Source organism: Zootoca vivipara, chromosome 16 (assembly GCF_963506605.1).
Source record: "Zootoca vivipara chromosome 16, rZooViv1.1, whole genome shotgun sequence".
NCBI lineage: Eukaryota > Metazoa > Chordata > Lepidosauria > Squamata > Lacertidae > Zootoca > Zootoca vivipara.
Genome location: NC_083291.1, coordinates 17098741 through 17126677, shown reverse-complemented (window position 1 = coordinate 17126677; position 27937 = coordinate 17098741). Strand labels below are relative to the sequence as shown.

Genomic DNA, 27937 nt, shown 5'->3' with positions numbered 1-27937 from the left:
TCTCATATATATAAATCTTCTCTCTCTCTCTCTCATATATATATATATATATATATATATATATATATATATATATACACATTTTCTGTTTTACCGTTTAAAGTACTCATTTTTACATCCTTAACATATCAACGACTTCCCTTCTTCTCTTTCCAAACATATATAAAATCCCTGCATATTTTACAAAAACTATACCGTTTAGTATTCCATCCATCAGAACTTATTTACACTGTTGAATTTATCTTAATGCTGCCTGCATTTTCAGCTGTACACAGTTGTCACTTCAGCACCAGAGGGGGTGAAAATATATTTGCAACCAATCTGTGCATTATGTCAGAACAAAGGTGGCAAGCAACCCTAGACTGGAAATCTACGTCAGGTACAGAGGGGGAGGGGAAATTAATAATGATCTGCATTAGGATTTGCTACCCCTGTCTGTTCTGCTGCCTGAGGCAGTTGCCTCATCTTCTTCAATGGGAGGACCGGTCCTCACTGCCTCCCCCTCTGAGCCTGATCGCGCGGCCACCCTCCTGTCCCCGCCCACCGCGAGGCAGCCTGGCCAATCGCCTTTCTTTCAAGCGCAACGTGGTGGGGGAGGGAGGGGGCGGCGCCAGCCTCCGCCCCGCCCCCGCGGCGCGAACGCTCTTCCCGCCCGACGGCGGTTTGTACGGGACAAAAAACTATGCGCGGGATTCGACTGGGACCGTTCGCGCCCCTTCTTGGCCTGAGGCGATGAAGAGAGAGGGGGCGGAGGGGCTCTTCTAAGCTCCGCCCCTCGCTCGTTTGGCTCTTCTCGCCCTCCCCCGCCCCCCTCACGTCGTTCCCTCTTTAAATCCGTCGCCGGCGCATGCGCGGCGGAGTCCGCCGCGATGGAGTCGCTCCTGGGGCAGGTGGCGATTAGCTTCTCCCGCCTGCCCATGTTCCCTTTCTTCGACCTGGCGCATTACGCGGCCTCCGTCCTGTCGCTGAAGGAGCAGCCGGGTGAGTGAGGGGGAAGGCGGGCGGGCAGGGGAGATGGCGGCGCGGGAGGAGCCCGGCCTCGCGTCTGACCGTGCCTCCTGGGCATGTGCAGAGTGTCTTCCCCTTGGCGCTTGTGGTCGAGCTCGCTCAGCTCAGCTCCACGCCGCTTTTCTCTTTTTTTAATTGTACAGTATGCTGCATGCCTGCACGTTTTCTAAAGAAACAGAAACACCCTTGTTTTCAAATTTTTGGGGGCTTATTTTTGGGAAAAACAAAAGTAAGCATTTTTTGTTTATTTTTCCCTATAATTTTTATTAAATTTTCTGTTTTACATTTTAGAATATTCATTTAAACAACCTTAAAACACAAATGACTTCCCTTCTTCTCTTTCCGTGGTTCGTTTTGCATACCATAAATCCATGCAAATTTCACATAAACTAAACTATTCAGTATTCCATTACTACATTCATCAAAACTTGTTACTTTTGCCTGCTGCATAGCTGCCCTGAGTGGCTGGGGAAACCCAGCCAGATGTGTGAGGTATAAATAATAAAATTATTATTATTATTATTAGTTTATGAAATTTGAATCCATAGGATTTGGTTCATTGGATGGCTTTGAAAGGTAGCCGGATTAGGTAAATTCATAGAGGATATAAGACTTATCATTGTTTCCTGGAGTACTGCATCCAGTTCTGGGCACCACAGTTTAAGAAGGGATGTTATGCAGAGGAGGGCAACTAAAGACATAGGAGCTGACTCCTAGGGGCAAAGAAGTCTTCAGTCCCCCCATAAAATATTTGAGTTAATGGGCATTGCCTTTCAAATGGTGTATGTGTGCAACACCATGTGATCAATTACGTGGGGTGGGGCTTACCTGGCTCACCCAATATTTCAATATTGGCACCCCTGGACTAAGATGGTTGAGGGTCTGAACTCTGGAAACCAAGGTTGAGGGAGCTGGGCATGTTTAGCCTGCTAAAAAGGAGACATGATAGCCATCTTGAGATATCTAAAGTGTTGGATTGTCACGTGGAGGATAGAACAAGCTTGTTTTCTCCAGCTCCACAGCGTCAGACCTGAACCAATAGATTCAAGTGACAAGGAGATTCCAACTAAACATTAGGAAAAACTTCCTGACAGTAAAAGCTGTTCGACAGTGGAATAGTCTCCCTTGGAAGTTGATCGACTTTCCTTCATTTGAGGTCTCTAAGCAGAGATTGGTTTGGCCATCTGTCTTGGGTGCTTTAGCTGAGATTCCAGCACTACAGGGGGTTGGGCTAGATGGCCCTTGGGGTCCCTTCCAACCCTACAATTCTATCAATGACTATTAGCTGTGTTATATGGCAGTCCATACTCAAAGCTAATACACAACAATGCCTGTATGCTTCCTGTAGTTATCTGGTTGGTCACATCCAGCAGGGCTTTTGTTCCAGGTAATTGGAAGTAACAACGGTCCTTCTGATCATGTGCAGAGTTACTTTCCCCCCTTGCACCAAGGATGGTGAACCTGTGACTCTCCAGGTATTGTTGGAAGTTGGGACTCCCAGCTCCCATCATCTGCAACTGTTGGTCATACTGGCTGGGGCTGGTGGGGGTTGTAGTCAAAGACCTGGAGGGCACCAGCTTGAGGAATGGTACCCTGCACTTTGAGGCTATAATCAGCTCATGTATCAAGAAGAGCGGTTGCCAGAGGTTAAATTTGTGGTGAGGTTCAGACTGTCCTAAAAACTTATTTATTTAGCATTAGCAGGTTCTTAGGGTGGCTTACAAAAGATAAAAGAAAACCAATGGGAACAAGAACATTGAAATACCACAATTTAAAAGCAGCTGGCAGAATTAAAGCAAATGCCAAGCCGCACACAAAAAAACGTTCAGGGTTTTTTAAAAGGCTGGCAAAAGCCTGTTGATGAAATGACACAAATACGACTGGCTTAGTGCTTTGGCATAAAAGCAATATGCAGAGTGGATTTGGAGTGTGTATGGAGCAGATTTGACGAACATCACATATCAATGAATGGATTAAAGTGATGACTCTTATTTTGTTTGCTGTGCTTTCTTTGATGAAATTCCAGGTAGCACTTGTTGGGTGTCTGGTAATCTGTTCAGGTACTGGCTAGTCCAGACCTGCTTGGCTTCAGCTAGGTTGTTGCTGCATCATGTGGCTTAAGGGTTTGAACTGGTTCAGGGCAACAGAGTTGTGAAACTCTGTAGTGCAACAGGGTGGGGAATCTGTGGCTCTCCAGGTGTTGGGCTACAACTCCCACTATTTCTGGTTGATGCTGATGGGAACTGGAGTCCCACAAGATCTGGAAGCCTGCAGGTTCTCTAACCATGCACTGTAGAGTCTCACAATGTCTGCCATGGACCATTTCAGAACCTTTAAGAGTGTTTGAAATCTCTCTTTGGAAATTAAAAATATGGGTCTATACTGGGGATAGCTGAGCATGTCATGTCACACACACACCAGTCTTCTCCTTGGCCCGTAATAACCCTGACGGTTATATACAATCATGGTTGTATACTTGTATACAAAAAGATCCCTTCTCACGACACACTCTGTTAGCACTGTTTTCATCTTGGGCAACTGTTCACCATGACCTTGACTCTTAACAAGTACTATTGTGGCACCTCAGTCTCAAACAGGTGTGTTTAGGCAAACAAAAGGAAGTACTATGTGACTTTCCTTTGGTAGTGTTGAAAATGCACCGCATTTGCCTGCATTTTGCAGGAGTGGAGCTGGTATAGGCAATTCTGAATGGAGGAAACAGTGAAAGGGATATGCTTCTACGGTACAGGCACACTTACGTGCGGCTTCTCTGCTCAGAATCCTTCAGCTGCTTTCTCTCATTTTGAAAAACACAGAGCTGTGTGTGACATGAAGTTGGCCCCTTAGCAACCTTATCTTCACCACTTGGCCGGAGCGCACACTGCATGCCTTCTTGATGTCTCATCATTAGTGGGGTAAACCCTACTGACAAGACCATGTTCAGATTGATGATACAAAACACTAAATTTAGTTCATCATTCTACCCACAATATAACTATAAATGGCAACTTTAAATGGCAAGCCATTGAAGCAGCGTAACAGTATAACAGCAACATGCCCATGCTATAATCATTAACTTGAATTTTTGGACCCACAAATAATGTGCAGCGTTCCTTTCCTCCTAAGAAAAACAAATTGATGCCTTGGACTCCAGGGACGTATTTGCAGCACAGTCTTACACTGGCTTTTACATGTTGTGGCTTCCTCAAAGAATCCTGGGAATCAAAGCTGGAGTGTAGGGCTGGCACCAGACTTTGGAGAGACCTGGGAATGGTGCTAATGACACCCCCCCCCAAAAAAAACCCCACCAGGTCATGGCCCAGTCCTGCTTGTGGTGAAAATGGCATAGTGGCTGTTGCACTACCACTGCTTTCGTGGCAGTGCTGATCTCCACCGGGTCCCTGGACATGCTGCAGTGGTGAATGGTGGTGGTGCTTTTGAATGGGAGCTAAGCTCAGTTCTCATTCATGGTGAACATCTGCCATCTTAAGTTGCCCAAAATGCAATGCTTGGCTCAAAGATCTAGTTGGGCAAGGCTGGTATAAAGAAGGACGTACCACAAGAGGCATAGGGGGCCAGGGAGGAGCACCAGAACCTGAAGGGGGCCAGCTCGGCAACACTTCCCAGCTGAAAGTGGCAGACCAGAGGACCAGGAGCAGAAGGAGCTGGAAGCACAGGTGGTGCTGCTCACTTGACCCCTTGGAACAGGATTGCCTATGGCTTAATGATGCAGCAGCATCTCAACCATGAACTGAGCATAGGAGGAGTAGCAGCAGGGAGAAGTTACCATTGCTTGCACATGTATGATTTTGGACATTAAGGCATCGTTCTGGAAGTCTGAGTTTCCTGGTATCTCTGGGAAGGTGAAGTCTTCACTTGTTGTTGTTCTTGTTTGTAGAGAAAACCTGCAACTAATCCACTAGTCCCTGTTCCTCTGAAACTGCAGCATCTTCCTGATATATATCAATACATCTTTCTCAATGCCTGATTTTATTTTTTGGGGGTAGTGGAAATTAACTTATGAAATATGTGCCAGTCTTCTGACCTCCTCACAAATCCTTGTAAATATATACTTGTGAATAGGGCATTTGGGCTTAATATCTAGTGCCCCAGACTTGTAATTAGGTAAATCTGATAGTTCATCCAGATAATTATCTCCCTTGTTAAGCACACAATTAAGCTTAATTAACTGCAGCTTTAATGCTAGAAAGAATATTGATGGGTTACAGGTGAACTGAATCCTCAGCACTAATATTCATTGTGACATCATGCAGTGCAGATATTAAAGCATAGCAATCTATATTTGGATATTGGTGTTACGCACTATGTTTAATTTGGCTTAACAAAAGTAATTCCAAAGAATTAAGTTGCATGTGCACCTACAGATATAACTGGATCCTCATTTTTTGGTATGAATGAAAGGCAGTTTAAAGGAAAGGTCATTAGTGGCTACATCTAATTACTTATGGATTACTGAAAGCAAACCACTTGATCATTTCTGTTTTCTCCCGTTAAAATTTGCTTTTCCATATAATACCAGTTTCTTAACTTAGTTGCTTTCTTGTGCTCATACTATTGGAAAGAAAGCAAGTTTTTTTTTTAAAAAAATTGTATTGTATTTGCAGTAGTAGAATCTTTTGTAGAGAGCTGGAGCTGGGTTGGTCCTTTTGAATGAAGCCTTGCACCTGTTCTGGTGCTGTGATGGTTGCATTCAGTGCTGTTATAATTTGGACCATTGTTAATGTATCTTTTTCGACATTCACGTAGTAGCTGATTGTTGAGGAGTCTCTATGCTTTGCACAGTATTTCATCATGCTCGATAAGTACATATTGAATGTGGACCATGCAAACAAAGGTAATAACACCTTTTTACTAGTTGACTGCAAAGCCCCCCTGTACTGTTCTTTTGTGGCCTAAAAGAAGGTGGAAAACCTTTTCTGCCTTGTGGCCTGGAGTTGGTCCTTCATGCCACAAACAACCAAACAAAAGTCTTCTTCTAAGGTTGGCTTGGAACCCAACAGGGAGGCCAGTTAAGGAGAAATCTTAAATGACATCAATGGGGTTGACAATGCAATTTTAAGTATGTTTACTCAGAAGTAAGCTCAAAGTTCAGTGGGATTTGCTCTCTCAAAGAGTTCTTAGGATTGTGACCAGAGACAGTTTATTCTGTATGCTTTAGGTCTAGATGGGCAGTGGGTTTATTGGTTGGATCCAAGGGTGAATGGTCAGGCCCTTTTGCTTTTGCAAGGCACCCCCAACGAAATTCTTCTCATTTCCTTATCCTGTCCCAGAGACCCCTGTGCTCCAACTCTTGTTCTTTCAAAGAGTCACTTGATCCTTAGGGTCATCTTTAGGAAGTTTGGGGGGTGTTATATCAGGAAAGACACAATGACCCTTCACACTCTTGGTGCCATTTCAAACAGTTTGGGCAGCATCCAACATTATTCACTTTATTCAGTAATAAGAAACACACTGAACTAAATAAAAATCCATTTTTTTCAGTGGGTTTGCTCAGAGTATGGCTAACATTGGAGATCACACTTTATATACTGTTTTCATAAATAATGCTTAAACCCATTTTGGTATTTCTTGGGTGTGTGAAGCAAATTAATGAACTACATTGATAGGAACAGTGGTTCCCAAAGTTGCACCCCACTGGATGACCTGAAAATTGCTGAGGGTGGTGGTTGGTGTTGACCCGTGATCAGGTTTTTGCTCTTTCTGTAGAGATTAAAGGTGAGACTTTTGAACTACTTACACTTTGTCTTTTCTACTGTTCCAGGAGTAGTTGATGTATCATACCGCAGCCCAATTGCATGCTGGTTTAGCGCAATGCTTTACTGTTTTGGTGGCTCCATTTTATCTTCGCTGATGCTTGCAGAACCTCCAGTTGGATTTCTTGCCAACACCACAAATATCTTACTTGCCTCGTCAGTCTGGTAAGCAGCTTTTATCATGAACTTAAATCTGTGCTCAAAGTCATGGAATGCAGCTTCAGAATTTTAGAGCTGCCATCTGATTCAAAGAATCTAGGTCAGTTAATTGTGTGAGTTTTAATAGATTAAATCTACATAGTTTTGCATATGAATGAATAAATAAAAATATTCAGGGCCCAAGAGAATTGGGTGTCTGTAATTGGTGGGTTTTAAATATGCTTTTTAATACAAATTGTTGTCTGGGCACCTCATTGAAAAATGTTTTATTCAATTTAATCAAATAGTTAAGTGTTGCACCTGTAATTAGAAACTGTTCAAATGCTAAAAATTGGGTGTTTATATAGACATGCATAAAAAGGGGAATTGGTGCACTTGCCACATTATGTTCATATAGTTATTTTGGTTCATGGTCTAGCTTGGGGAAGGTGAATAATCTGCAGGTTTTCCTATAGAGTGTGCTGTTCACAGTCCTGACTGGCTGATCCCTGTGACATCAAGAACCCTCTTTTCTTGTCCCCCCCCCCCCCCCCGTGCTGTTTTACATGTATATAAAAACTGGATCGTGGTTTTTATTTTTAACAAAAGAGCACTGGGTGTATGTTAGATTGACTAAAATAAAATGTTGCACTATAAAAAAAAACTTTAAAAGGCAATAATCCATCCTGTCTCAAAGTTGGGGGTAAGACCTATTACTTCAGAACACTGGCAGGTACATCTGTCTTTCAAGTGGAAATGGGGCTTGCCCTGCTCGGAGTAAAAGCAAGCAGTTACTGTTTTCAGCTTCATTTTGAATGCCGTCATTGATACCTTTCTCAGCAGTCGGGGTTACTTACCTGAAACTCAGTGGGCCTCGGCTTCTAGTAATTATACATCAGATTGGGCTGCTCACTTTGGTATCTTGTGGCGTAAATGGAAGCCAGTCATTCAATTTACCGCATTAAGATTTGCTTTTTTTGTGACTGTTAGAGCCACCTTTCCTCCAAGGAGCTCAAGGTGACATATATGATTCTCCCCCTACCCATTTTATCCTCGCAACAATCCTGTGAAGTAGGTTCAGTTGGGGGAATTGATCCCTGGTCTTCCAAGTTCCTAGTCCAACGCTCTGAACACTACACTTCTAGTCTTTCAGAACATTGGAGTTAGGAGAAAGACAGAAAATTGGTGCATGCAAACTAGTAATTACTATGAGCTAGATTTGCCCTCCATGTGAATTCCCAACTAGCTGAGAGGCCCAGTAATACCGGTAGGACTTAGCAGTTTTCGTAACTGGCACAGAACAGTATCTTTTTATGCGTGCATAAAGTACATGTTGTTCCTTTTAGGACTTTTTCCTAATTAGTGAAGCTCATTAACAATTTTGAGTTGGGGTTGAATTTATGAATCTCAGCCCTTCTTTAGCTGCTGTGACATGAGCTGTGGAATGGATGCAACTCTCTTCCACTGTCTCTTAACCCACATTTGGGTGGGGTGGTGTGAATGCTTGTGGGGTCTTTTTTTGGGGGGGGGAGTGTTTTTCCTTCACTATAGTAGTTTCTCAGTTTAAGCAGTACTAACATCTTATTAGAAGTTCATCGGTATGAGAATGTGCTTTGATTTTGGTCGCCATTAATCAGAATAATTGGGTCTCGTGGCCTGAAAAACAAAGCATGCATTTTCTGGCTCAGACCCTAACTTTTCTTCCATAAACAGAACAGAGTTTGTGTTCATGGAATGGCCTTTCATTTCACTCTGCAGCCTGCTGCACCCCCCCCCCAAACGCATTACCCTGTAAGTTGGGGGTCCTGTTAATGAATAAGGTAGTTGGGTGACAATGTAACCCCTCCTCGGGATTCAAGTCCATGTGTTTACCATCATCCTATACTTGCCCTAGAATCCAAAAATCTCTATGAGATGCCGTTCTGAGCCGTCTCCATTGCTTGACATACCAAGAAGCTATAGTGAGGTATAGTCGAAGCTGCTTTTCAATATGCAGAGACTTAAACGGTGTCTTATTAAAATTAACTGATTGATAAACACCCCAGTTATTCAGGCAAATTATGGCCAAGGAAAAAATAACTTCATTGCCTTGTTTCTTGCTATCTCTCTTAAAGGATGCCACCATCCTTAATAGGGTAGCTTGAATGTATATTCATGCATCATCATCTCTACTTCAAGGTGCATCTATTAGTATAAGAAGCACTTTTCCTAAAGTGTTTAGGGAAGCTGTGCCCTCCCTCCCCCAGCAAAAAAAAAACCCCCTGCCTGCCATGCTGATGTATTTGGGATGTACAACCTACAGTGGTACCTTGGTTTGCGACCACAATCCGTTCTGCGGAGGCGGTCGCTCCCCTAGGGCAGCGTTTCTCAACCACTGTTCCGCGGCACACTAGTGTGCCGCGAGACGCTGGCTGGTGTGCCGCGACGTGCGGCGACGAGAAGGGCGATTTGCATTGTCACGTGCCTGGCGGCCGCCAATGCTCAACTCTAACCCGCCAGAAACCAATATTTCTCCTCCTCTTTCCCAAAGCTCAGTGCAAACGAGCCTGGCGGCCGCCAATACACACCACTAACCCGCCGGAAAGCAATATTTGGCAAGTGTTTCTTACAGTCATAATTATAATACAGTATAGGGCGGCACAGAGTTAAATTTTTTAACTTTTTTAATGGTGGTGTGCCTCGTGATTTTTTTCACGGAACAAGTGTGCCGTGGCCCAAAAAAGGTTGAGAAACACTGCCCTAGGGCACGCTTCTGCGCGTGCGCAAAGTGCCGATAGAGCGCTTCTGTGCATGCGCGAGCTGCGCAGGTCGCGTCTGCGCATCCGACACCGCGGAACTTGGATGTAAACACTTCCGGGTCCGCGACGGTCGCTCGCCGAAGCGGTTGCAAACAGAGATAGGCGTAAACCGAGGTTTGACTGTACTGATTTTGTGCTATATACATCATGATGAACTGTTTTTTCTTACATATAGATTGTACCCATGCAAAAAAACCTGGGGTTTTGTGGGCCCCCCCAGCAGTTGTTTCTGGGGCCCCATCAGGACCCAAGCTGAGTGCTAGCTACCTCTGGTGCAAGGGATTCTATATGACCTTGGTTAATAACACTGGTATTATTATTAAAAGTAAGCATGGCAAATGCACCACCAGGGTCCTGTTTTCTGCAGTTGAATCTTTTAATATACAGTGGTACCTCTACTTACGAATAACTCTACTTACGAATGGAGCTCCGTCCGCCATCTTGGATGCGGTTTAGAGAGGATTTTTTCTACTTACGAATTTTTAGATAGGGTTGCTTCTACTTACGAATTTTTTCTCCCAATGCATTCCTATAGGATTCGACTTACAATTTTTTTTGACTTACAAATGTGTGTTCGGAACGCATTAAATTCGTAAGTAGAGGTACCACTGTTTTTGAGAAGCAGGTGTTTAAACCTTTCCCCTCTCATCCTCTGAAAATGCTGCACAAAGAATTGGATTGGAGAAGGTGCAGCCCCTTGATGTGTGAAGTGGTGTGTGGATGCCTCCTTCGAAATAGAAGGAAAGTTCTGAAGATTGCTGTCTGATGCATCACAGAACAAACCAAGAAGCCAAGTGACAAGTTTGAAATGCATCGTTTTCACTCAAGCCTTGTTTACATTTACACATTGAAGTATGAGCCCTATCGACTTCAGCAGCTGACCCTTTAGGAATGTTATTGCATATAAAAATACAGCCGACTTTAGAATTGTGTAGAATGATGCCTCCGTATTGCATAAAATCTGAAATGATACTTTTCCCCTTCACTGGGAGAAAAAATTCAATCAATAAGAGATTGGCAAATTAAAATTAGTGAATATATATAATTCTGGCAAGACTTACGGAAGCGATAAGAGGACAATCAGATCAAAAACTGATAGAAGAGTGGGATTGTGTAAAGGAGTACATGAAAAAACATTGTTCTGGCATAAACATATTGATATGCAATGCATAAAGTTTACAGGGTAAAGACAAGGAGAAATTGGGTATAAGAGGTATAAAGGCAAAATATTATTGATAACACAACAATTAAAATAAAAGAGAAAGAAGGAAGTCATACACAGGTGGAGGGAAGTCAAGATTTATTTATTATTATTATTTTTGTATTTTAGGTTGATATCTTTTTGTTTGCTGTTTCTCTTTTTATGTTACTTTGATGTTGTCTGTCCTGTTTGTTTCATGTTTTTTTGTTATTGTAACAAGCAATAAAAATAAAAATTTAAAAAAAGAATAAAAAACCTTTTTCCATTCACTGAACAAGCCAAGCGAATAGAGATTCTGTTATGGCTGTCAACTAGTGACATCTACTGGCTCCTATTGGAAACATCTCTCTGCATTCTACAAGCGCCAGTCTTATTTATTACCGGTATAAGTGCCTGATTTGAATATACTATTTCCCCCTCTGACTAGGACATAATGAGGAATCTGCTGTTCTTCCTATACAGCAGAGGCAATTGTGTACATGCATTGCTATGACTGCATGAAAGGAATGTGCCTCTAGAGATGTGAAGGCCCAGAAGAAAACTGGAAAAACAAAAGCTAGCTGTTCCCCTCCAATTTTTCTTCTTGTGTCCCCTCTCCCTTGAAAAAAATGGGATTTCACAGGTGTACGGTAATGAGAAAATATTGTGTAATACCATTTCTCTAATGAGATCAAAATCACCATTGAGCAGTCTCCTAATTTAGTATAGATCACTGGCCAGCGACTAGTTTTACAGGCAAATTTGAGAGGATGAAGAGCGGCGGTTCAGACTACCCTGTATGGTTTGCCAGACTGTGCTGTCAAACAGACCCACAGAGAAACCACTTCTTCCACCTGCTCCTATCAGAGTTAAACACTCAGATATGTGAGCCTTTGTGCCAAATGGCTTCTTAAATGTCAAGTTGCCATTTTTCAATGCAACTTTTTGGTTCCTGAAATTCGTCCTGATTGTGCAGATAAAATATAATGGATAAAATTCTGCAGGGTGTGTTGCTAGTGTGTAGAAACAGGCAAGATCCAAGGGTCCTCAGGCATGCACCTCCAGGTGGTGGAAACATCAGGCACCTTCACCTGGTTGCAAATGGCCAATAGTCAGGTACAAAGTGCAGAATTTCAAACACTGGCTCCTATTGCTTCTAGGTGGGCAGCTGGATCCACTGGTATTTCCTAGGAGGGCAGGTTTGGCATTGCAAATTCCTGTTGAAGGCTTTTGCACTAGGGTGCTAGGGAAAGATCTGCTTCATAAGCAAAGATAATTTGCCCTGTCTGAAAAAATACCCATACTGTATTGTACAATGTTTCCAAATGTAAGTTTATTTTTAAAAAAGATTTACACCCAATGCACCTGATGGAGATTAGGGAGATTCTATTGGGTTAAGACAACTCACATGCCAGATTGAAGCCCTGCGTAGTATTATCATCATCATCATCATCATCATCAAATATAGATGTTAAGAAACGTATGTAGATTCTGAGAAGGGGGAAAGCAAGGTGAAGTCAAAACTGTTGGCTTGCAATAATAAAGCATATCTGTGCGGATTGAAGAAGGCAGAGATGCTTGGCCCTCTGAGCTTCCATTGGCACACGAGCAGACATCTGAGGAAGGCTTATTCCTTTGGCACGCCGATGGAGAGAGATGGGTGAAGGCTGGTGAAACCTGATGAAGAGATCTCCTCTGATCCTGACAGTAAACCAGCAGCATCTCTATTCACTCAGCCAACATACTTGATTTTCAATCAAATTTGGCTGTGCGAGGGAGATGGTAATGAAAATGATGTCTCTATGTTAAAGGAGCCTGTAGAGGCAAAGGCAAAAGGGGAGAGAAATAGATGATTAGGAGGAAGTGAGTAAAAAGCTGCCCACGCAGCCTTTATTTGTAATTGTTCAACCTTTTGTGCTGGGATGGAACAGTGAGGGGAAATATATATCTTTCAATAAGTGAAAGGGAGGGAAAGATTGTTCAGAGCTAGACAAAATGCTCATGTAATTGCCTCTGCTCCTATAGGTATGTGGAGTATTGGTGAATGCATGTTTGGGGCTCCTAGCCTATTTCCCCCAAATTTGGGGGCTTTAGGAAAATGCTGTATTTGTACATTAGAAGTGGATTATTAAGGGGATACGTGTGGACTAGACACAATGGATGTGGCGTTTTTTAATGCTATATACTTCTTTAAAATACCCTTTTAAAATGTGACTCTTTTTTGCGGGGGGAGGGTGGTGTTACTGGGTTATTCTTACTGTATTTTGATTTTATATATTATCTTTTCTGTGAACTGCCCTGAGACCTCCGGGTATAGTGTGGTATATAAATTCTATGAGATCCAGCTCTGAGGGCCTTCTGGCGGTTCCCTCATTGCGAGAAGTGAGGTCACAGGGAACCAGACAAGAGGGCCTTCTTGGTGTGGAACGCCCTCCCATCAGATGTCAAGGAAATAAGCAGCTATCCTATTTTTAAAAGACATCTGAAGGAAGCCCTGTTTAGGGAAGTTTTTAATATTTAATGCTGTATTGTTTTTAACACTCAATTGGGAGCCGCCCAGAGTGGCTGGGGAAACTCAGCCAGATGGGCGGGGTATAAATAAATTATTATTATTATTATTATTATTATTATTATTATTATTATTATTATTACCATCATCATCATCATCATCGTGATATTCCACAAAGAATGAGGTGTTGGGGTTTTTTCCACAGCAATTGTGTGTGTTTTTAACCAAAGAGCAGGGAAGGAGCCACGTGCCCACAATTTCAATAGCACGCTGCATGTTCACATTTAAACCATACAGTGGAACCTTGATTTATGAACACCTCGGTTTATGAATTTTCGGTTTACGAACGCCGCGGACCCATCTGGAACGGATTAATTCACTTTCCATTACTTTCAATGGGAAAGTTTGCTTCAGTTTATGAACGATTCAGTTTATGAACAGACTTCCGGAACCAATTGTGTTCATAAACCGAGGTACCACTGTAGTTTAGTTTAACTATGGTCTAAAGTGACCGATAGCCGTAATACTACAGCGATGACTTCTTAACATCTAGCTTTCAAAAAAAAAAAGCTTTATCAGTTTGTTTCATTTTGTTGGCATGCTTCCATTGCAAACATTGTGAAGTAGCTAAGGTTCGAACTTTTTCCCAATTTTTTAGGTATCTTGTATTTTATTGTCCGCGTGATCTAGCCTACCGCTGTTTCTGTTTTCTACCTATACGACTGCTGCTTGCAGGGATGAAGGAAGTGACTAGAACGTGGAAAATAACTGGCGGGATTGCACATGCACACCAGCACTACAAAAATGTCTGGTTAATCATGATAGTAGTTGGCTGGGCCAGAGGTAATGTATAAAAACAATATATATATATAAACCTTTCAAATTTTAAGGGGGAATATCAAGGACAGTGGTTGCTAATCTTTTGGGGGACTATGGGCTGCACTGACACATAGTGAACCCTCTGTAAAAAAAATATCAGTATGGCCATTTTTTTTAAAGGACACTCACAAAAATCATGGGCATTTTGGGTGACATTTTGGGGGCACAAAAATGGGTGTGTGCAGACTGTACATGGCTTGTGTGGATTAGGCACCACTGTTTTATGAAATGGTATTGCATCTGGGGCCACTCTTAGAAGAAAAACCAATTTAAATCCATTCTGTTAATGTGTTCTTACCCCTCCCTCCCTCTCACCCACCCACCCACCACTGCCACCCCCTTCTTGGCTGCTCCTTAGAGCCATGGAGCTCAGTCCTGCTCAAGTTTAGTTCCATCCTCCTGAGGAAAAGAGCTTGTGCCTAAGGTTTCAGCCTTCGTCACATGTTGCTGTTTATGTGGCCTCTGAATAAGATGTCCCTAGTTTAGCTTTCAGTTTTACTGGCAAATGCTGTTCTTGGATGGGAGCCGCTTATAGGTGCTCTCATTTTATTACTGAATTCCACCTCTGCCAGGTATAACACTAGCAGGGGCATTTATGTTTCTATGTCAGCTCCGACAGAGGTTTGTCTAAAGCTCAAATTATAAGGCAGCAATCCTTAGGTAGGAGATGGGGGGGTCAGCAGGTGGATGTGAGGGCAGGGGAGTGTTTTTATGCTTTTTTGTCCTGTTTAAAAAATGTAAATATTGGAAATGGTGGAAAGGGAATATACTACAGTAGCTCCAGTTTGGTTTAGTTACATATAACTAAACTGCTAGCGTTCATACCCTCTTGCATATGTGTCCTGCCAAAGGCTCTTTTGGTGAGAGCTGACAAGTGATGGGTGTTTCAAAAAGGGCATAAGAGTTGCAATCATGGTGTTTAAAAACAACACTGGTTTGTCCCTCTACCAGGTCCCAGTAGGCTAGTCAAATGTTGTTGTTTTTTAGACTAATAACTTTTGTGAGACTTTTATAGGCCTGGACTACTACTCCCATGAGTTTGATGTCTTTCTTCTGGAGTAGTCACAGGGAAGAGTGGAAGTCATTCTCTCTATGAGCCCTTACTGGGTGCATAATCTCTGTGTTGTTATTGCTTTGTAAGCAAGAAGAGATTTTGTGCTTAACTTCAGTAAGATATAGGATCCCCCCCTCTCTCTCTTGAAGCTTTTCTTTACTAAATGGACAGTCACAAATTCTAAGCTCCAATGTACCAGGCGATGTTGGCTGCTGCCTCCATCATCATCATCATCATCATCATCATCATCATCATCAAGCTTTGACAAAATTTAAGATCCTCATTGAATTAATTTCCCCACTGAAATATTAGGTGCTTGCTCTTAACAATAGGATGCTTTCAAATGAGTCTCAAATTGAGGATCCAATTTCAAAAACTGCAAAGTAGGTCATTCCATTCATGCCCATAACTTGAGGGCCATATCCTGCTCCTTTTAGAAAGGGACGTGAGCGGCTTTGCAATTGTCCTGACTGGAAGCAGAATTGAGTGTCGTCTGATCTTCGGAAGCAATTTTATGCATGTAATAATTTCTTATTGAATTGTAGGAGCTGGGAGCGGCCTAATATCTAACTTTGAGCAGCTAGTGAGAGGTGTGTGGAAGCCAGAAACTAATGAACTGCTGAAGATGTCTTAGTAAGTCAATGAAAAGCACATAACAATTGGCACAGTCCTGGGAATGTTCTTTCTTTGTATTGAAAGTAGCACTGTATGAGTAGCTCTTCAGTAACATGACTCTTCTATAATAAATTAGTGTGCTTCAAACTTTCTGCCTGAGGGGAGAACTGTCCATTCCAGTTTGCTGCTGAGGAACCCCAAAATATCTGCTATGAAACTGTAATACATTGTAGTGCTTTCTACAAAACCTATTAGTTTTGTTCTATATGAATTGGGTAAGGTAAAGGTAAAGGGACCCCTGACCATTAGGTCTAGTCGTGACTGACTCGGGGGTTGCGCGCTCATCTCGCATTATTGGCCGAGGGAGCCGGCGTATAGCTTCCAGGTCATGTGGCCAGCATGACAAAGCCGCTTCTGGCAAACCAGAGCAGCACATGGAAACGCCGTTTACCTTCCCGCTGTAGCAGTTCCTATTTATCTACTTGCATTTTGACGTGCTTTCGAACTGCTAGGTTGGCAGGAGCTGGGACCAAGCAACGGGAGCTCACCCGGTCACAGGGATTCGAACCGCCGACCTTCTGATCAGCAAGCCCTAGGCTCAGCGGTTTAACCACAGCGCCACCTGGGTCCCTATAAATTGGGTAGGACTGGTCAAATACAGAGTGCTAGAGTGCTCTGTATTCTTGTGGTTTATCACATGGAAAAGTGAGCAAAGCAGGGCACATATAACCACATAAAGATGATGAAGAGTCTATGGCTGCAAGCCACAGTTCCTCAGTACTATTGACTTCATAAGGTAAAGGTAAAGGGACCACTGACCGTTAAGTCCAGTTGCGGACCACTCTGGGGTTGCGGCGCTCATCTCGCTTTACTGGCCGAGGGAGCCGGGGTTTGTCCGCAGACAGCCTCCGGTTCATGTGGCCAGCATGACTAAGCCGCTTCTGGCGAAACCAGAGCAGTGCACAGAAACGCCGTTTACCTTCCTGTCAGAGCAGAACCTATTGATCTACTTGCACTTTGACGTGCTTTCATAACTGCTAGGTTGGCAGGAACAGGGACTGAACAACGGGAGCTCACCCGACATGGGGATTCAAACCGCCAACCTTCTGATCGGCAAGCCCTAGGCTCTGTGGTTTAGACCACAGCACCACCCGCACCCCAGCTTCATATGATCTTAAATTACCTGTCTGCACTATTGCCCACAGGGAAGGGGAGCTGAGTAACAAGGCAGCAGAGAGCTTCATTGAAGAGGCCTCTCGGGCCTCTCAAGTAAAGACGCTAGCAGCGACTTCCCCTGGGGATCACCGTGGCTGTTGACTTGTCCTGTGATCTGCTGCGTTTTATGCCCCATGCCTCTTAGCATTTAAAATGAAGCTGCCCAAAGCGCTCATTCAGAGGTTGGACGTATACTGACGACACCCAGCTGGGTCATATGATCAGAGAATTGTAGAGCTGGAAGGGGCCAAGAGGGTTATTTTGTCCAGTCCCCTGCAATGCAGGAATTTTTTTTGCCCCACCCATGACCCTAAGATTAAGAATCTCATGCTGTACCGACTGGGCTATCCCAGACTTCTTCCCCCTTCTTCCATTCCCAGCGAGGTGATGAAACCCTTGAACGGTTGCCTGGAAGAGGTGATGGGTCGCATGCAGGCTAATAAATAGAAGCTCCCCCTATCCCCCACCCCGTCCCCCCTGTTTATGGTTTCGTATCTTGCTTAGTAAACTGAGATTGACAGCTCAGTCCTATACATCCCTACTCGGGGCATGAAGTCAATATAACTTATTCGTAGGCGAGAAAGTATAGAATTGCAGCCTTAAGCCATAATTTCTGAATTCAGATGTACCTGGAAAACCAGGGTAGAAACAAACCAAGACTGAAACACTGAAGCTGCCATGTTGAGTGCAGGATGGGGGCAACAGCATGGGTCTAACACTCATTCTGTGCTTTGAAAACCAAGATAGATGAAGCAAATATAGCTGCATCGGGAACTGGTCCTTTCAGTAACAGACTGTAAGAGTATAGTACAGGGTTTCCCAAGCTTAGCTGTTTTTGGACTACAACTCCCATAGGAGCCTGGGGCATAGCTCCAGTTGCAATCGAAATAATTCAACTCCCATTGCAAATCAGGTTTATTATCAAACTTTACAGACATCCAGCTGTTTGCAATGAGGGGTGGTTGAATAATAGTGAGACTGGAGAAGTGAGCATGAGTTGCAATTTCAGCTGAATTGGGGGAGCCACTCTAAGCATCCGTTTGTGTTCAGCTATTTCAATTGCTTTTGTTTGATTTGCTCGTTGCAAACAGCTGAAAGTCTGTAATTTTTTATTATAAACCTGATTTGCAACGGGGGGGGGGGGGGGTTGAATCATTTTGATTGCAACTGTAAATCCTTTTCCTGTCCCACCTACCACAGCTGTCAAGTTTTCCCTTTTCTCGCGAGGAAGCCTATTGAGTTCCCTTAAAAAAAGGGAGAACTTGACAGCTATGCCACCTACAGATGCAAGGGATTACCGGGTGTGTGGGAGTAGGGCAGGCAAACTAACCTCAATAGCAGGAATAACCTTGTGTGATTTGTTAGGTAAGGGAAATACCCGTGTTTCTCCGAAAATAAGACACTGTCTTATATTTATTTTTCCAAAAAAAAAACCCCCAAAACCCACTATGGCTTATTTTCAGGGGATGTCTTATTTTTTTCCTCCTGCCGTGGCTGGCACTGCTGCTGCGCCTATCACTATGTCTTATTTTCGGGGTATGGCTTATATTCCTTGAATGCTTAAAAATCCTGCTGTGGCTTATTTTATGACTACATCTTAAAATAGGGGAAACAGGGTAGTATCAGTCACTCACCTGGTTGAAAAATAAAAGTTAAAACTCTGCTCTTAAGGACTAAACTCTGCCGAGGGCTAAACCTGTTTACCACCCCAATCCTGACACTGAATTGTCTACATCACAGGTGGGGATCCTGTGGCCCCTGTTGGACTTTAGTCTCCCACCAGTGTCACGCAGCATGGCTAGTGATCAGGGACGATGGGAGTCGTAGCCGTCCACCGCCCGAATTTGTGCCTTCCTTATCCCTAGCCTTGCGCAGGAGGGAAATCTTGCCAGGGGTCCTTGAAATGTGTGCCACCAGCCCCGCCTCTTGCAGAATGCATCCCCAAAGCAACCCTGCCAGTCACAGTGACGGGCACTTCACCAGCGCCTGACAAAACGTCAGCTTCAAAGCAGTAACTGAAATTAATCGGGAACGAAAAGTTCAGGTTTTGTGGGGATGCGAGAGCCTGCTCCGAAGGCGAGCCGCATTAGTATGCTGTTCAGAGCGTGCCTCTGGCGCATGGGGGGGATACTGCTTGAGTTACAGCTTTCAGCTCAGGTTTGCAGAAGCTAAATTGGGAATGTTAAATCACTCCCAATTTAACTTCTGCCATGGGAAGTACAAAAAGAGCTGGAGCAGGCTGTCAGGCCCCAGCCGCTCCTCCGGAGGGGGAAACGAGCTCATGGTGGGCATTTTAAAGTGCCCTTGCCCTTCCTCTCTGACTTCCTGGCAGGGTTTCCTTTGCGGAAGTGATTATTTTGAAAAGACGGCTGCCACTGCTAGTGTGATAAAACCAGCAGGAGTACCAAAGCACTTAGGCACCCTGCTTCCAGCCACTATCCTAGGTAATAAAGAATGACAGGAGAGAAACACAGCAACACAAGCAGAGCTGTTGCCAAAAGTCGGCGTTGTCTTTTCTCCCTCTTGACTCCCCCGCTTAGCTTTGTGTTGTGTGTGTTTGTGGTATGAGCTGTCTTTTGTTGTTGTTGGGCGTGTGTAGGTGACCTAAATCCTTCAGCTGTGAAGAGAAATACAATTTTTGTCAGTTTAACGTGCCACAGGTGTATTTTTTCCTTTCTTAAAGCTATATGCTGGTCGATGCAAGGCAGAGCATTGCATGTTTTCAGAAGAGGAAACTTGAAGCTCATGAAAGGAGAAATGTTTCACAGGAGCTCCTTTTGCGACAATATCACTGAGTTGAGAACTTCAGGATTTTAAAAAGGGCTATACTGTACATAGATTAATAGTTTTCTATTACTGCACGATGCAGTTTAGTTTTGGGTTATACATCGCTCCTAAGGAGAATTTAGGAACTAAGGGGCGCGGGTGGTGCTGTGGTCTAAACTACTGAGCCTAGGGCTTGCCGATCAGAAGGTCGGCAGTTTGAATCCCCACGACAGGGTGAGCTCCCATTGCTCGTTCCCAGCTCCTGCCAACCTAGCAGTTTGAAAGCACGTCAAAGTGCAAGTAGGTAAATAGGTACCGCTCTGGCGGGAAGGTAAATGGCGTTTCCGTGTGCTGCTCTGGTTTTGTCAGAAGCAGCTTAGTCATGCTGGCCACATGACCCGGAAAAACTGTCTGCGGACAAATGTCGGCTCCCTCCCAGTAAAGCAAGATGAGCGTCGCAACCCCAGAGTCATTTGCGACTGGACTAAACTGTCAGGGGTCTTCAGAGACACCTTCCAGCTAGGCAAAGCACTTGAGGGCAGGGAGGACAGGCAGTGCAGGGCTTGTCCTGGGAAGAAGAGGCCAGGGAGACACTAGAAAGGGCTAGATAAGATGGGTCGGGGGAATTCTGCCCCCCCCCCGGCATGAGGTCCGTCCGTCCCCCGCTCTAAGCCAGAGTTTTGGGGATTTTCGAAGTGTCTTTAACAAGGGGCCTGCTTCATAGGGTGCTGGCAGAGATCTCCCAGGTGAACCAAGGGGAAGACAAATGCATGTTAAACAATTAGCCCCTTTTATGTTCTGCAGAGGTCTTTTACAATCTCCAGCCATCAATTCACTGGTTGACTTGGGCAAGCTTTTATTCCGTAAGTTTGCAACACTGCCATGCTACTTTACAGAGATGGTGTCAGGATTAGCGGGGCGAATGTTTGTGAAATGTTTTGAGCAAAGCCCTGTTATAAAATGTCAAGTGGAAGTAGTGGTAAAGATTCGAGAAAGACAGTGCATCGCGGTAGAAAACGGGGGAATTCTCATTTCTGTTGTATAAAACCCAGACCTATTTCTTACCAAGACTAGCAAACAGTTCCCAACGTGTTGTTGCAGTGCTTTCAACCCGATTATAGATTTCTCGGCTGGTTAATCATTTGCCCTTTTTCTGCTCAACAAGTTTCATTGAGCTGTGTTACGTGTTGAATAAACCTGTGGGTGGAATCCAACATTGTGCTATCTGCTTATAAAGACCTTTGAATTCTGAGTCTTGGGATTCTTATCAAGTGCCTCCTCCCATATGAGGCTTAAGAGCTGTTTTCAAGCCCTGTTTTCAAATTCTCACATGCTTTCAAGCCAGGCTTTCATAAGAAGCAGAAGCTGCCTTTCTGTTACCGCTCCAGAGGTTTGGATCACCTGCTTGCAGTCTATTCTAGAAATCAGGAAGCTTAGTTGGGTCAGAATCTAATGTACACTTCCAGAGTTAATGATAAATACACGATTGCTGGTAAATAAGCCACCATAGCCATTAGAGGGCCATGATAATTTGTGTTCCGGGCTTTTTAGACTCTTCTACCCATGTACTAAGGACCCAGGTGGCGCTGTGGGTCAAACCACTGAGCCTAGGGCTTGCTGATCAGAAGGTCGGCGGTTCGAATCCCTGCGACGGGGTGAGCTCCCGTTGCTTGGTCCCAGCTCCTGCCAACCTAGCAGTTCGAAATCACGTCAAAATGCAAGTAGATAAATAGGGACCGCTACAGCGGGAAGGTAAACGGCATTTTCGTGCGCTGCTCTGGTTCGCCAGAAGTGGCTTTGTCATGCTGGCCACATGACCTGGAAGCTATACGCCGGCTCCCTCTGCCAATAATGCGAGACGAGCGCCGCAACCCTAGAGTCGGTCACAACTGGACCTAATGGTCAGGGGTCCCTTTACCTTTACCCATGTACTATCTGAAACCAAAAAGGCACATTGGTTGCCCGATGTGAAATTATTTTCAGCTCTCCTATCCCACTAAGAGAACTAGGTTTTGTTGTCTTTTGGGGAGTTTGCCTTTATTTTTCTGCTGCTTGCTATTTCAGTTTTTCTTTAATTGTTATGTTATGTTTTATTTTACATACATTACTTGATGAGAGGGATAGAAATCACACCAGTAATGTATATATATTACCTAAACAGGTGATTATAAAAAAAAATTACTGAGTTAAAAAGTTAAAACAACAACTTAATAAAGGGAGTCTACCACATGTTCTGAGAAGGGGTGGTCATATTTAACATTTCCCTTTTGTTCCTCATTCACCAAAGCCAAAAGAGCCTTGGAGGTTGAACACCTGTGTCCCTAACTTCCAGCCAGTCAATTGACGTGGCTCTTTGCCTGCCAGCTACATAGCTAAAGCTTCCTCTGTTTCATTTACTGATTAGAAGTTTTGCAGCCCTATTATAGAACCCAAATGCCTCTGGGATGGTGATGGTGGGAATCTTGACAAATTAACGAAAACTAACAGCAATGTTGAGAGATTTACGAACTCTTCTTTGAGGGTGGAGAGGGGAATTGAGAAATAATGCCTGACGTGTTTTGTGTCTTTCCCCCCCAGCCCTGTGAAAATAAGCTTGATAGGGGCCGTACTCTTCACAATGCAGCACATCTCTTTTCTTCCAGTAGCAAAGCCCAACCTCATGCTGTATTACACCGCCTTCTTGGTAACCACAAAGGTAAGAATTTTGGGGCTTCTTGGTGCTTGATGTTGTGCTGACATGAGTAACTACAGGCACTCTAAATAAACTTGTGAATGCTTTTGTACTGATGGTTCCAGTAATGCATCTAATGCTTCATATATTAGATTTAATTGCTTTAATTAACATAAAATGCGGCACTGTGGAAGGATTGCAGCAGGGCACCTTGCAGTAGGAGGGAGAGGGTGGGGAGGCAGTAAATCAGGGAGGCATGCAATGTGGTCAGGTCCTTGCAGACGGTGCTTGCATTGTGGTCTGTGTGGGGTAGCCACGCCCATGTTTGCCTTGGCCACACCCTTTCATGGTTGACCAAGAGAAAATGTGTCCCTTGGGCTGTAGAAGGATAACCGCCTCCTCCCGTTTAAAGCATTTGGGGGAAAAATCAGTGGTGAAAATTTTGGATGGTGGCGGTAACTAATTTAGTCGTACTTTGGTTGTCGAATGCTCTTGGAGCTCGTACATTTTGGCTCCCAAACAATCGAAAACCGGAAGTGAGTGTTCCAGTTTTCGAATGATTTTCAGAAGCCAAGCATCCGGCTCAGCTTCCGTGGCTTCTGATTGGCTGCAAGCTGCTCCTGCAGCGAATCGGAAGCTGCGACTTGGTTTTTGAACAGTTCCGGAAGTTGAACGGACTCCCGGAATGCATTCTGTTCGAGAACCAAGGTACGACTATAATTTGCATATGTCCTCTAGAAAGGCTAAACGAACAGAAGGGAGCCCTCTAGGAATGTTTGGGGGAACTTCACTTCTGAAAAACCGATGAGATACTTAATTTCATGGACCAGTTCGCATGACTGCTGCTATCCTCTGCCAACCCTGGCTGTGATTTCTCATGCTGAGGACCACTGCAGTGTTCATATCCTGTCTAGGTGTGCTATTTACTAGCCATCTTAGGATTCCAGTGGCATGGTCTACTGAGGATTCACTTAAGCTCACGATATTTAGAAATACGCTAGTTTTTCCTATCAAAAGCTGCTCTTGGGGGTTACAGGACCCCCAGGTAGATTTTGGAAGCACGCAGGATGCTGGAAGAGGGAGAAGAGAACCTGAAAGTTGTACCACACAAGCAGGTAGGCATCCCTAGATGTCACCCTGGGGTTGCATTATTTATATTCTGCATTTGTTTGTTTGTTTTTAACTAATGCAAACTACCTTGAGCCTGCCAGGTAAAGCAACAATTTTAAACGTGCAAATGGTCACATTAATTGTTCTGTGTATAGAAAATATCTACCTAATTTTAGTTCCATAGAATCATAGAATTGTAGAGTTGGAAGTGACCCCAAGGGGCATCTAGACCAGCCCCCTGCAATTCAGGAATATGCAGGTGGCCCATATGGGGATTCAACCCGTGACCTTATGTCTGTGAAATCAGTAGGAACTTTGCCTTCGCTTCAGCCATGTCAAAATTGCATGCTAGGGGTGTGTGTGTGTGTGTGTGTACACACACACACACTAGTGATTTCTCTATTGATATGAATTGAATTATTAATGTCAGTTTTAAAAAGTATAACTGCAATTTTAATAAGTAGTGTTTGTTTGCTTGTATGATCTAAGGAGAAATATGTATTGTGTTTTATATTCTTCCCTTAACGTGGGTCCTGGTTTGTACCTAAAAATGGGGGAAAAATGTGGAATTAGATGAATTCTTATGTATGGGTTGTTGCTTATGACATTGTGATATAACGTGTATAAGTGCAAGGAATAGCACATCAGATAGCCCATAATCATTCCTTCTAATTGTGAGCTTGGGTGATTACATGATTATCTGTTTGGAAGCAAAACAGGACCACCCAAACTAAGTGAGTGGTTTCTACCTGGGTATTCCCTAGGTATGCAGAAGTACACACACCTGTAAATCTTGTTGGAGAGCTGATGTCCCTTGCTCTGCTTCTTGTTTCAGGTAATCATGATGCTGACGGATAATGCTTTCACTCCCTTGGCTCCGTTTGAGAAGGTGCTGGTTGGCCTCCTCTTTGGTCTGCACCCGCCTTGCCCTGACCCTTGTAACAGCGAGGCCAAAGTCCCTTACAATGGCGCCTCCTCAGACTACGACCGCACGACAGCTGGAGAGACGAGCGACAGTGTTAAGAGAAGACATGCCAAGAAAGCAGAATAAAAAGCTTAGAATGTGATGTGGGGTGGCCAAACGTGGCTTCTTTGTACATGCCCATAAAAACAAGCCATGTTTTTCTTTTTCCTAATAATGTGAAAGGACAATTGTGTATAAGGAAATTCACGTAGCAAATGGCTTCCAGAAGCATAGTGCAAAGTTTCCTGTGCAAACCCCCATTTCAGTGAAGCTCGCTCAGGCTATATTGCCCACGAACTTTCTGCACTACTGACAACTACTATTGCAACTGCCACGTGGCTCTATGTAGCCTCTAAAAATGTATTTTTTTTTGTAAGCTAGAATTCATACTTGGACAAGATGTATCATGTTGGGTTTCTTTCTATCTAATGTGACTTGATAAAAGAAGAGATTATATTGTGATTTTACTTGTATGAAGAATTTTTATTGTGCTCTTAAAATAGTTTTTCTACTTCAGAAAACAAAATACTAACTTTTAAAAAGCTTGATGAAATATTTTCTGGCACCAGTGAAATGTGATTGTCAGAACTGACTATTTATGTTGATTATAACTTATTCGGGAGATGATCCAGCAGACCTGAGCACCTTGAAATCTGATGGGTGAGCTTTAAGCATGAGCATTTAGGACTTGAAAGAGCTTAATTTTTTGGCAGAATTGTGTCCTGGTGTTTTCATTCTTTAATACCGGAGGTTACTCTCCCAATATTTTAATACATGATTTTAATCTAGTTGAGAAATGTGAACATATTTGTAAAAATGTAATATATTCAGTGACTGAAAGAAGCAGTAATTTCAGTGATCAAATTTAAACCAGTTTAATATTCTAACAATTTTATATATATATAACAGTGCTTGAGGGCCAAGTTTGTAAGATTTCACACTTGGCTTGAGTCACAAGCAATCTTGTAGCTTTTTTCACAAATTTTTCATACAGGGTTTTCAAATCTTTGTACGTTTACTCACTGGAACCACTTAGATATTAAATTATTTGTAAGCATGAGCTTCCTTCTTCCTTGCTGGGTTTATGAGACAAAGAAGCCCAAGTGTTGGGTTTCTTTTTGGATTTTACAAACAATTCCACTTAATCAGCCAGAGACTAAGTGTGGTAAGAACAGACCCCTCTTCAATACATACACACTTTTATTTATTGAAACAGATATTGCATACTAGACAGGTTTTCCCTATATAATTTGGTATCTCAGCCTATCTAATGCTAGCTAGCTGTAGACACAAACTTGCACATTGAACCACGTTTCAAATGTTTGCCTGGTACCAAAACACCTGTGTGATGTTGCCAATCACCTGGCAGGAAATACAAATAGAGAGGGGCCAATTTCTGCGAGGTCTCCATCCTTTTCCCCAAATCACTTGCTTGACCAGAATACATGGTTTATGGTCTGTGCGTGCCTTCATAGGTCAGAAGCTGTATTGCCCTGTTTTACAATTTAACCTTTGCCGGATGATAGCCAACTAGGGGCAAATCCACAATATACCTTTAAAGCATATTTAGTGCACATTTAAAACAACTTTCCCCAAAGGCTCATGGGAACTGTAGTTCCCCCCCAATAGAGCTACCGTTTCCAGCATCCTTAACAAACTACAGTTCCCAGGATTCTTTGGTGGAAGCTGTGTGCTTTAAATGTGTATTGGATGTGCTATAAAGTTATCATGTGGATCTGCCTCAAGTCATAGAGTAGGCCTACATAAATCAATGGACTTCAGTAGCGAAATATTTCATGACATAAACATACGATTTTACAAGTAACTTTACATTGAAAAATAAATTCAGGAAGGCTTTTTTTAAAGGTTTAATTCCCCTGCCCTTTAAAAACGTAGAGCTAAACTTCTCTCTTAAAGTGGTTTTGTTCTGGGACAGTGTAATTCATTGGCATATAAAGAAAAGGTACTGTTGTTTCAAGTACCCATCTACCATTATACTGAAATTCATTGGGGGGGGGGGCAGCTGAAAAGTACTTGAGACAAACACCAGCAGGCAAGTGTGCTTCCAACCTTTTTGTGCCAGTAAAATCTCTGAAATGTTTTTGTATTACTGGGCTGAGCAAGTCTCTCTTTGCTACTAGATCTTGTGGTGCTGTTGACGACGACAACGACCTCACCGTAGTAATTTCACTGTAGTTCTTTTACACAAACAAATGTGAAAATGTATTTGAAATTACTGTTAAGATATTTACAGTTGTTAGCCAGAAAATGGTCTGCTTTGTATTTGGGTGCAGTGTGCATTTTAAATCTCTGCTATTAAAACAAAATGGAAAAGGAAACTGTTTGTCTCGGCGCCTTTAGCAGTGTGATGGGCAAATATTGAGCTGAGCAAATACGTTTTCTTGCTCCATGGGGCGTGTTCCTGTCATTAATGTACTTAAAATTGTTCTGCAATTTTGTCTTATAAATTGCCTTGCGACACAATTCTGCTAGTCTGGGCGATGAGGTTTGGGGTGGTCCAAGCCATGATGTTTGCCACCCTGGGAAGTTGAAATATAAATTGAATGAAGAATAACATAAATAGTGTGATTGAATCCATTCCGTTCTCTGATGAATGCATTCAACACTGAGTGAATGGTAGAAATGCCACTGCTACTGTTCTACACACAATTAAGCTTTTTTAAAAAAAGAAAAGAAAAGAAAAAGAAAATGGGTTTGGTTATGGGTCATAATAACATCTGTTTGAGGGGATTTATAAATATTGAGATTTTAAGCATAGCCCTCTCCTAGTCAAAAGCATTGGAGTAGTAGTCTGATAACAAAGGCCAAACAGACTCCAGGTACACAAAATATGTGTCGTATTATAAAACAATAAGTTTCATGTTACCTGGAGCCTGCAAGGCATCCATTGAGAATTCTGAGGAAAAAACAATCTTTGAACAATCTACCCAACAATACTATACTATGTATAGCCACTATGGATGTGGAATCCCTTTACACCAACACCCACGCAACAACAACAACAACAATAATAATAATTAATAATAATAATTTATTTATACCCCGCCCATCTGGCTGGGTTTCCCCAGCCACTCTGGGCGGCTTCCAACCGAATATTAAAACAAGCTATAAGGAACACCATTTCAGATAAAATCACAGTGGACTTTGCTACCAAACTGCCATTTTGTTCTCACCCACAACCACTTCAAATTTGGAGATGACCTGTTCCTCCAAATCAGTGGTACAGCTATGGGCT

General features: G+C 43.2%; 1 protein-coding gene across 2 annotated transcripts; it reads left to right on the top strand.

Moving 5' to 3' along the window:
* The first annotated feature begins 629 nt into the window (after positions 1 to 629).
* TMEM38B (transmembrane protein 38B) lies at positions 630 to 27629 on the top strand. 2 transcript variants are annotated; one of them, XM_035141148.2, is made up of 7 exons: positions 630 to 981; positions 6791 to 6947; positions 14066 to 14250; positions 15886 to 15973; positions 22514 to 22631; positions 23674 to 23722; positions 24553 to 24727. In XM_035141148.2, exons 1-7 carry the CDS (start codon positions 870 to 872, stop codon positions 24573 to 24575), a joined length of 732 nt encoding a protein of 243 aa, XP_034997039.1. In that variant the 5' UTR covers positions 630 to 869; the 3' UTR covers positions 24576 to 24727. The 2 variants fall into 2 exon arrangements, with proteins under 2 accessions (XP_034997039.1, XP_034997038.1); XM_035141147.2 differs by lacking the exon at positions 23674 to 23722 and having other exon boundaries at positions 633 to 981; positions 24553 to 27629.
* Positions 27630 to 27937: the final 308 nt, after the last annotated feature.